At 42.4% G+C, this 11,122-nt stretch overlaps 1 protein-coding gene across 4 annotated transcripts; it reads right to left on the bottom strand.

Moving 5' to 3' along the window:
• Positions 1-1,120: 1,120 nt before the first annotated feature.
• On the bottom strand, positions 1,121-6,159 carry LOC119353046. Of its 4 annotated transcripts, XR_005170310.1 has the most exons (4): positions 5,769-6,159; positions 3,129-3,214; positions 2,727-2,811; positions 1,121-1,719 (listed from the first exon to the last, which is right to left on the bottom strand). XR_005170310.1 is itself a non-coding variant. In XM_037619623.1 (3 exons), the coding sequence occupies exons 1-3, from the start codon at positions 5,832-5,834 to the stop codon at positions 1,562-1,564; spliced, it is 348 nt and encodes a 115-aa protein (XP_037475520.1). In that variant the 5' UTR covers positions 5,835-6,159; the 3' UTR covers positions 1,121-1,561. The 4 variants fall into 4 exon arrangements, 1 of the variants encoding a protein (XP_037475520.1); XR_005170309.1 differs by having other exon boundaries at positions 3,129-6,159; XR_005170311.1 differs by lacking the exon at positions 2,727-2,811.
• Between the last annotated feature and the right edge of the window lie 4,963 nt (positions 6,160-11,122).

The following is an 11,122-nucleotide window of genomic DNA, read 5'->3' as shown; positions in this document are numbered from 1 at the left end:
CAAGTCGCTATCCCCGACGACCAGTGCGCTTTCATTGCTCACAGCTATTTGTCCTGTACCGCCTCCTTATTTGACTGATGCCACTTTCCTGTTGATTTTTCATCTAGTGCAGATGTGACATTGCATTGGGTGACCCTGCACAATTTGGTGTTTTACAGGGTCATTTTCCTTTCAAGAATTAGACAATTCAAGATTGTCAACGTCTTTGGGCCCAATATTCCTGTAAGTTGCAGACCCGTAAGAGAAACACTGGCCTAAAGTCAATGAAATGGCAAGTCTTTTGCCTTGTTTCAAAAAAAAAAAAGACTTCTGTCTTGTTCAGTTGCCATGTAGCTTAACATCTAGTACAACTATATTATACACTGAATGTATCACTTTATTCGTCGTGCTGCTGTGCATTGCAGGGTCAGTGATGAATTTGTAATTTCATTTCCTTCCCAAGTGAAGTTAGACCCTCTTTGGATCAGGTGAATCTGCAAGTCTTTCTTAATATTTTTCATTTCCTCGTTGGATTGTGTTCAGGTGGTTATTATGAGAGTGGACTTGGAAGTCGTTGCTTGTGGTGTTTTGATGTAGCAGCATTCTTTGTCCGATAGGTACGTTCTGAGAGTGGACTTGGAAGTCGGTCCTCGAGTGTGTCGCGTCGTCGTTTACTCAGTCTCACTATTTGCCCAGTCGGTAGCCTGCAAGCTAGAGTAGGCTATACGATCAAATACGGGAGTAGGCACCGTATTTGCACGCTATGTCAAGTTTGAGCAGCAATTTCATGTATTTTATAAGTTTAAAAACTAAAGTGACCGTGCATCAAAACATTAGACACTCTCGGCGTATTTACCTCCACAATAAATGAAGTTGTCATTTTATTGTTATGTAGCTAGCCATCGTGTTGAAATTAAAGTTACCATGTGGCGAGGGAGGGGTGATGACCGCGGCACATCTTCGGCTCACTTTGGTGCTTCGGGGTATTTACGATTTCCTGTCGAAACCTACACATATGATATCTAGTAACGAACCTCTTGCCTAGGGGTAAAATGGGATCGGTAGTCTGATGCACGGGTTAAGAGTAAAAACATTTTTCAAATTGGGAAACATCATTGAAACGATGAAGTCATTGCCTACATCACCTCTACATGCATGAGTGCGTCGATGACCCATGGATCCGGAGTCACAAGATGCGTGTGCAGCTGCCGATGATTGACCGGCCGTGGCTGGCGGCCCTGCAACTATGCGCGGGCCCGCTGGTGGCAGCCGGAGCCGGCGCAGGCCACACGCACCCACCCGTACCTCCGCATGTTCCATGTACGTACTGTACCATATACTAGGACGCGGCTAGCCAGCAACCGTTGGCTGGCTAGCGGTCCACAGCACACACCCTAGAATTAGTAGTGGACCTCTTTCCGGATCCAGCTGGCAAACCCAAAAAGGAAAGAAACGGCCCCCTATGACATTAACTACTGCACATGGCCCCAGGGGCGAGTCTGTCACAATATTAACTACTGCTCCTCCTATGACATTAGCCTGCCTTGGCTCATGCTGACGCACCAAATCGTCCTTCCCTTTCCTAGTCGTAACCCCCAAACCTCCCCCCTTGACCTCCCCTTCTCCATCTGTTCCTCTCTTCCATTGCCACAACTGTTGCCCCCGTTTTGGTGGCCATGGACCTGAGAGGTGAGCTTCCATCTTGTTGTGCCCTCTCAGATGCTTCCCTTTTACAAATGCCTGTGGAACGAAGGATTTATTAATGAAGAAATATACAACAACATGGCAGTTAATGTTTGCGAAACTGCAAAAAAGAACTACCGAGACTTTATGCATGCAAAATAATGTGTGTTTTTTGGGCAGGTTGGTATGATGTGCATGCAAGTCTGGAATGATTTCCGGGCAACTCGTGCTGAAAACACATGGAAACCCCTCTCTTGAAATTACTATTCTAGTTTATGCTTGAATTTTTTGCAAGTATCTGCAGAGTGTTGTAGGTTGCGCGAGACTGTTGTTTTTTGGTTGATCTTCAAACTTGTCAAAGCTTTTGGGTAAGTTGAGTATATGTGTAGGCAATCAGGGAAAAAAATGCAGGCAACTCATGTTTCTTGTGTGGTAGAAAAATAAATTAAGGAAAAAAGAGGTCTTCAAAGTTACAAGGTTTGGCTTTTACTAGTGAATTTTGGGGCAAATGTCTTGTTGAACTACATGTTTCGCAATTGTAGTAGTAGCTGCTGTGTTTCGTTGTGAATTTCACTACTGGATTTTGGGTAATGTATCTATCTGGGGATTTGCTCTAACTGTAGCTGCTGTGTTGGTTGTGTTTCTAGCTATTCACATATCTAGGCAAGTTTCTATAATGTTTGGGCAAGTAGGGAATGGTTTACGGGCAACTCATGTTTTTTTAGTTGTGTGAATAAAAACAAACATAACCCTCTTGAAGTTCTGGTTTTAGCTTGTGCATTGGATTTTGGACAGGTATCTCCTAGGGCTGATGTGTATGCATGTGAAAAAAGAGATTGATTTATAGGCCACCCATGCTCAAAACCCCAAGAAGCAAAAAACAGATAAAAATGTTTCACCTTTATATGGATTTCTTCTAAGAAAAAACTTGCATATAAAAATTCAGGCAAAATTGGACCATATTTTGCTCGTTTAATATTTAACTAATCAACCCACACATCGAATCAGAATGACCTGGCGTGTAGAGGAGGAAAAGAAAGAGCAGGTTTGATTTTCTTTCTCACCTTGTTCATCCTGATTGCAACTATTTTTTTAGTGTTTTCCCCTTGTTTCTTCTGGCATGAGCAGCCAGTATTGATTTTACTACATCTATTGCAAAAAAGGTAAAAAGGAATTAGTGAGCAACTATAGCTGGTTTTTAAGAAAATCAAGTATTGACAAAAAGCTAGTCCTGTCTGTACATGAAAACTGTTTTGATTTCCTTTCTCCAACTACTGGCTGTTGTACATCCAGAGAAACCCTTGATGCTTTTCTTAAGTTGTTTTTGGTACTAGGATTGTGTTGAGAAAACAAAAAAGAGCAGCCAAGTTCTAGAATTTGTTTAAGAAAAATCACTGTTGGTAGTAAGCAACTCCACTATTTTTTTGCTGAAATAAAAAAGTTGGATATCTTTGTGCGAAGCTTACCAGGAAGTGGATGTTGAACCTTCTTGCTTGGGCTTGTGCACAAAACCTCAAAAAATGTTGCTTTGACTTTATAATTCAGTGAGGCCCTCCAAACGGAACAAACAATCTGTTTAGGCAAAAAAGTCTACAAAACCATATTTACAAAACTTAAATGATTTAGGCAAGAACTATTTACATGTAGACAACTTATCCGATTGGAAAACACAACTTTTGTGCAAAATAAAATCTTTTTTTGCTAAAAAAATCTTTGGGAAACTCGCGCCAACCTCTCTAGCAACCAACTATCATACATCGGGCAAATTTTGAGCGAAAATAAAACCCAATGTTCTCATCTTTGGGCAACTCATGCCAGCATCTCTAGCAACTAACTATCATGTGTTGGGAAAGTTTGGACACTTCTGGCTCAAAACATTGACGATTCCAGCCCCCGCATCTCGGCAGTGGATCTTTGGGCAACTCATGCCAACATCTCTAGCAACTAACTATCATGTCTTGGACAAGTTTTCGACACTTTTGGCTCAAATCATAGACGATTTCAGAGCCCGCCTCTCGGGAGCGGATCTTTGGCAACTTATGCAGGCATCTCTAGCAACTAGCTATCATGCGTTGGGCAAGTTTTGGACACTTTCGGCTCAAGTCATAGACGATTCCAGCCCCAACATATTGGGGGCGGATCTTAGGCAACTTACGCTAGCATCTCTAGCAACTACCTATCATGAGTTGGGCAAGTTTTGGATACTTTCGGCTCGAATCATCGACGATTCCAGCCCCCCATCTCGGGACCGGATCTTTGGGCGACTTACACAGGCATCTCTAGCAACTAACTGTCATGCGTTGGGCAAGTTTTGAAAACTTTCTGCTGAAATCATACCCGATTCCAGCCCCCCACATCCCCAAGTCGCAAACCACCGCCGCGCTCAAAATCATCGATTCGCCCATAAACATGGGACCCCCACACCCCTCTTCAACCTCCCTATTCCGCCTCTATCACATAGAATTGTAGATGTGAGTAGAGAAACACATGCTTAGGGGGTCGATTTTGAGATACTTACAACGATTTGCGGCCTAGTTCCTCGACCACTTGAGACAATGCTTTCCCGGATCTAGCTCCACCCCACTAGGTGGTCGTGCCGCACAGATGGCACTGCCCCCTTGGCTCTAGAAGAAAGCATATTTTTTGGCTAGAACCCAATGCGCACAAATATTATAGATTGACTAGAAGAAAGCATGTTTTTTGTCTGCACACTTTCTCGGTCTAGAGTACAGGCCACGACTTCTTACTTTTGCTTGCTTAACAGAAGTGCCATTCCTATCCGCCCTAGCCCTCTCGTCCCCCCATCCAACAACCGCCTCCCAGCATGTTGCCTGCAAAAATTCCACCTCGGCGTCCCCCCTCCCGTCGCGCGCATTGTGGATCGAACACTTTTCATCGTCCACAATGTGGACCTATATTGTGTGAACATGAAGTTGTGGTGTGTCCCCTAGGAAATGTGCATTAGTGGTTGTAAGCAAGTAGTGCTCTAATCTAAGCAAATTGCATAGTATATACAGGCAACTCAAGGTTTTGTTTAGAAAAAGGATTAAAATTTAGCAACTCGTACTGGGTTTGTATGCAATTCCCATAGATTCTGCAGCCACTCATTAGCTTGCTTGCGGAAGAAAAATATTCTGGAAAAAAACGTGAATCTATATTGTGAGGAACTCTATTTTAACTTGTGTGGACCTCTATTTGGTTCGTTGAAAAGAAAATGTCCTAAAAAATCAAGTTGTGCTGTGTCCCGTGGGCAAATGCATTAGAGGTTGCCGGCAAGTTGTGCTCTGATCTAAAAAAATCAAGATGTACTATTTTATCTACTGCCCAGTACAAGGTATGATGGAAGAAGTTAAGGATTTTATCCAGTTTTTTATGATGTGTAACTAATGGATATCCCTATTGAGAAAACTGAAATCAATGGACACCTATTCAGAAAACTAATTGCAGTTGGCAAAAACAGTGCCAATAATGGATTGATAAAAATCTTGACAAAATACACAGGCATGTAGACAAACAGCTATTAGGCAAAACCCCTGACAAATAGCAGGCAAGTAAGAAAACAACTATTAGGCAAAAGTTCCCAAGGAAAAGTAGCAGATGCTAGTCGGGTAATTATATCAAGGATATCAATGTCATATACTCCGTATATCACTACAGAAAATCTGACAAGATATCTCAAAACTATCTCATGTTACTCATAGGATGCAATTACTTCCCCCTCGGTACTAGCAGATGGATCAAGCAAATCTCATACGGGTAGCCTAGCAGATCTCATTACAGAAAACGGGCAACATCTGCTACATCTACATCCTCTGCTACTCCCCTCTAAACTAAAGTTAGAATAGTTTACTCTCTCTCTCTCTCTCTCTCCCTCCATCCCTCTCTCTCTCTCTCTCTCTCTCTCTCTCTCTCTCTCTCTCGCCCCTCGTTGTGCATCTCACGAACCACAAACCCCAATTATTCATGCATCTAACGCTCCTATAACCAGCCCCTTGCGCGGACACGACACCTCATCTCGCACACGCATCCCCGTCGGTCACCCTCCTGCAGTGAAAACCGGCTGATTTACTGCGAAAAAACTGCTGAATCGAGAACGAGTTGCTTACCGGAAATTTGCGGGCGATTGCACGAGCTCTTTGACGGCAGCACGAACCTCGACACAGCTCACGCATCGCCTACTCGTACCTCCACCTCCTGTTCGCCGAGCTCTCGACTGTTGCGCATGCAGAAGCGGCGCCCCCCTTGCCTCATTCCGTCCTCCGCATGTATTCGTTGCCGCGCCTGCGAAATCATCACCAGCGCCCCCACTCCTCCGCCTTACAATCACCGCAGAAAAGGCTCCGCTCGCGTGGAATCGCTCCGCAACCCGCGAAATCGGCCGGGGTCGCTAAGGAAGGAGAGGAATGGGGAATTGGCAGGTCTGGAAGACTGCCCTGTTGCGGTTGCAAATGGATGAGAGTGCGGTGGTAGGGGAGGAAGAAGTGGGGTGGGTTGGGGGGAGAGGTGGTTTGGTGGGGACCGAAGGCTGCCGCTTCGGCCTAACACGAATGAGCCGACCATGTGGCACCTGGGGCGAGGGACGAAAACGACCGCGCGACACCGACACAGACACGCGTGTGCTCTGTAAGACAAACGAGCCAGCGTGCACTTTTTAGGTTTTAGGTTAAAATAAAAGCTCCAACGTGATAGAACAAAGAGTAATACTCTTGCATGTACGTACGTGTAAAGGCATGTGTACAAAAAAATACAAGGGCCCATGCAAAAAAAAATAAGGGCAACGTGTATGGTCTTTTTTTAGCATAGTACAATCAAAGTCGCAGACATACCATTTCAAAAAAAAAGTCACAGACATACACAAGTATATACTCATCCTCCTATGAACACACGCATGCACACCCTACCCCAGTGAGCACCTTTGATAAACTGAGCCAGCATATCATCTTCAGATTGAGAAGTCGCCATAGATGCCTTCGTTGTTGACGGGAACGTCTCCTTGCACTGAACGCACATCTCCGGAGGGTCAGAAATAAATCCACTGTCAATGTCAAGTATAGGACATGAACCCTGGTGGTCCGGAAATACCACTGTTCTCCTAACCATCCAACCACAGATTGGTTCACCGTGTACGGTCATTGAAACATGGTTTCAAACAAAAAACAAATAAGGGTGCCCTCCTATAATGGCAAACATGATTAAATCACCAACCAGATATTGCATCGCTGGGATGTATTATGTGCATATCGAAATAAAGAATGTACACATAGAAAGTGGTACAGGTTCGATCGCACATGAGAGCACTATAATTTTTAAGGAATTTCATTTTATTCATGGTTTAAGAAATTTAATATGTAAATTCAGATTTCACAAAAGATTCTTTCAATCTTCTCAGTTTCCATGTCACGATGGATGATGCTCTAAAGGAGGTGCGCGGATGGTTCACCAACGGAGAGCAACTGAAACTTTTCCAGTTCGGTTACTCAATCCTGTTTGTCGATGGATACTGCTTTGCCTGATGTGCATGCGGTTCGTGAATATATGATTCTTTGGACGCACAGATTGCTAATACGTATTTACAGATATAGTATGTCTGCATGTATTTTTTTATTATAATAAAGAAAATATTAGTCATTAAAACATGTGTAAATACATATATATTAATATTTTAAAATAAATTGGATGTATCATGAACTACAAAGATCTCATGTAAACAAATATTGATGGCGAATATAAAAAAAAGATCCATCTATATCACAATATTCATGCTATTGGATGCAAACAATCTAATCACAAAATAGTCGAAGCAATGTAGCTTCGCTTACACCCTGTGTCCAACCAAGGTACACATGCATGTGTTACAATAATAATCTACACCAACATATTGATATTACTGTTCGTAATTTTGAATTTTCACAAATTTTTATATTAAATATTAAATTTCCTAGCCCGTGCAGGTGCACGGATTAACGACTAGTTATATATATAATTGTGATCACGATGAACAAGATACATAGGATAAAACTTTTGATGAAATTCCAATTTCAATCGTTTGTAATTCCAAGACTCCATATCATCACATAGCCTATACCATGTCGATGCGTCTCCCCTCAAAGATAAAGGGAAGACCTACTTCTTAACAACATCTTCGGGTACACCTGCAAGCTTAAATAATCCACAAACTTTATCCACATATATTAGATGCTCATCAGGATGTTTTGTTCCATCTCCTAAAAAAGGATTAGCTAGCAGTTTTTCTACCATATCCAAAGGAATTTCAAAGCAAGCATTTTCATTTTCAGTAGGTTGAGGAGCAACTCTTTGCTCTACTGGTCGGGGTGAAGATACCCCGAACAAGCCTCTCAGAGGATTACTTTCCATAGTAACAAGTGACAATAAATTTCAGCATACTATATAAATTTTTCCTTACCAAATTCCACCTACCAAAGGCGTTTCACTCCCCGGCAATGGCGCCAGAAAAGAGTCTTGATGACCCACAAGTATAGGGGATCCATCGTAGTCCTTTCTATAAGTAAGAGTGTCGAACCCAACGAGGAGCAGAAGGAAATGATAAGCGGTTTCCAACAAGGTATTCTCTGCAAGTACTGAAATAAGTGGTAACAGATAGTTTTGTGATAAGATAATTTGTAACGAGCAACAAGTAACAAAAGTAAATAAGGTGTAGCAAGGTGGCCCAATCCTTTTTGTAGCAAAGGACAAGCCTGGACAAACTCTTATATGATGTAAAGCGCTCCCGAGGACATATGGGAATATCGTCAAGCTAGTTTTCATCACGCTCATATGATTCGCGTTCGGTACTTTGATAATTTGGTATGTGGGTGGACCGGTGCTTGGGTGCTGCCCTTACTTGGACAAACATCCCACTTATGATTAACCTCTATTGAAAGCATCTGCAAATACAACAAAAGTATTAAGGTAAACCTAAGCATAGCATGAAACATATGGATCCAAATCAGCCCCTTATGAAGCAACGCATGAACTATGGTTTAAGCTTCTGTCACTCTAGCAACCCATCATCTACATATTACTTCCCAATGCCTTCCTCTATGCCCAAACAATGGTGAAGTTTCATGTAGTCGACGTTCACATAACACCACTAGAGGAGAGACAACATACATCTCATCAAAATATCGAACGAATACCAAGTTCACATGACTACTAATAGCAAGACTTCTCCCATGTCCCCAGGAACAAAACTAACTTCTCACAAAGCATAAACATGTTCATAATCAGAGGGGTATTAATGTGCATATAGGATCTGAACATATGATCTTCCACCAATTAAACCAACTAGCATCAACTACAAGGAGTAATTAACACTACTAGCAACCTACTAGCACCAATCCCGGACTTGGAGACAAGAATTGGATACAAGAGATGAACTAGGGTTTTGAGATGAGATGGTGCTAATGAAGATGTTGATGGAGATTGCCCTCTCTAGATGAGAGTAGCGTTGGTGATGACGATGGCGATGATTTCCCCTCCGGGAGGGAAGTTTCCCCGGCAGAACAGCCCCGCCAGAACCCTAGATTGGCTCCACCAAGGTTCCACCTCATTGCGGCAGAGTCTCGTCCGAGAAGATGGCTTATGAATTTTTTTCCCATCAAAAGAGTCCATATAGCAGAAGATGGTTACCGGAGGGCCACCAGGGGGGCCACGAGGTAGGGGGCGCGCCCAGGGGGGTAGGGCGCGCCCCCCACCCTCGTGGGCAGGGTGTGGCCCCCTGGTGAAGTTCTTGCGCTCCATGTTTTTTATATATTTGAAAAACATCATCCTTGAAGTTTCGGGACTTTTGGAGCTGTGCTGAATAGGTCTCTAATATTTGCTTCTTTTCCAGCCAGAATCCCAACTGCCGGCATTCTCCCTCTTTATGTAAACCTTGTAGAATAAGAGAGAATAGGCATAAGTATTGTGACATAATGTGTAATGACATACCATAAAGTAATAAATATTAATATAAAAGCATGATGCAAAATGGACGTATCAAACTCCCGATCTATTCTGCTCCCCGATAGTTTTAGGGTATATGGATATATATAGGCGGAAGAAATACATTAGGGGAGCCACGAGGGGCCCACGAGGGTGGAGGGCGCGCCTAGGGGGGTGGGCGCGCCCCCTGCCTCGTGGCTTCCTCGTTGATCCCCTGACGTGCACTCCAAGTCTCCTGTATTGCTTTCTTTCCAAAAATAACTTTTCCTAAGGTTTCATTCTGTTTGGACTCCATTTGATATTCCTTTTCTTCCAAACCCTAAAACAAGGAAAAAACAGAAACTGGCACTGGGCTCTAGGTTAATAGGTTAGTCCCAAAAATCATATAAAATAGCATATAAATGCATATAAAACATCCAAGGTTGATAATATAATAGCATGGAACAATCAAAAATTATAGATACGTTGGAGACGTATCAGCATCCCCAAGCTTAATTCCTGCTCGTCCTCGAGTAGGTAAATGATAAAAACAGAATTTTTGATGTGGAATGCTACCTAACATATTTATCCATGTAGTTCTCTTTATCGTGGCAAGAATATTCAGATCCATAAGATTCAAGACAAAAGTTTAATATTGACATAAAAATAATAATACTTCAAGCATACTAACCAAGTAATCATGCCTTCTCAAAATAACATGGACAAAGAAAGCTATCCCTACAAAATCATATAGTCTGGCTATGCTCCATCTTCACCACACAATGTATTCAAATCATGCACAACCCCGATGACAAGCCAAGCAATTGTTTCATACTTTTGATGTTCTCAAACTTTTTCAATCTTCACGTAATATATGAGCGTGAGCCATGGATATAGCACTATAGGTGGAATAGAATGGTGGTTGTGGAGAAGATAAAAAGGGAGAAGATAGTCTCACACCAACTAGGCGTATCAACGGGCTATGGATATGCCCATCATTAGATATCAATGTGAGAGAGTAGGGATTGCCATGCAACAGATGCACTAGAGCTATAAAGTGTATGAAAGCTCAACAAAAGAAACTAGTGGGTGTGCATCCAACTTGCTTGATCACGAAGACCTAGGGCATTTTGAGGAAGCCCATCATTGGAATATACAAGCCAAGTTATACAATGTAAAATTCCCACTAGTATATGAAAGTGACAACATAGGAGACTCTCTATCATGAAGATCATGGTGCTACTTTGAAGCACAAGTGTGGTAAAAGGATAGTAGCATTGCCCCTTCTCTCTTTTTCTCTCATTTTTTTATTTTTTCATTTGGGCCTTCTCTTTTTTATGGCCTCTTTTCTCTTTTTTTATTTGGGCTTCTTTTGCCTCTTTTATTTATTTATTTTCGTCCGGAGTCTTATTCCGACTTGTGGGGGAATCATAGTCTCCATCATCCTTTCCTTACTGGGACAATGCTCTAATAATGAAGATCATCACACTTTTATTTACTTACAACTCAAGAATTACAACTCGATTCTTAGAACAAG

The sequence above is a fragment of the Triticum dicoccoides genome, chromosome 2A (genome assembly GCF_002162155.2).
Source record: "Triticum dicoccoides isolate Atlit2015 ecotype Zavitan chromosome 2A, WEW_v2.0, whole genome shotgun sequence".
In the NCBI taxonomy this organism is placed as follows: domain Eukaryota; kingdom Viridiplantae; phylum Streptophyta; class Magnoliopsida; order Poales; family Poaceae; genus Triticum; species Triticum dicoccoides.
Note: the sequence above shows the minus strand (reverse complement) of the source record. Positions and strands in the feature narration are given on the sequence as shown.

Bases quoted from the DNA above. Each gene is read 5' to 3' on its own strand.
- LOC119353046 (XM_037619623.1), bottom strand. From the start codon at position 5,834: ATGCGTGAGCTGTGTCGAGGTTCGTGCTGCCGTCAAAGAGCTCGTGCA. The intron at 3,253-5,768 runs GTAAGCAACTCG...ATGGTTTTGTAG, and splicing joins CAATCGCCCGCAAATTTCCG to ACTTTTTTGCCTAAACAGAT. The intron at 1,720-3,128 runs GTAAGCTTCGCA...TTCGTTCCACAG, and splicing joins GGTTCAACATCCACTTCCTG to GCATTTGTAAAAGGGAAGCA.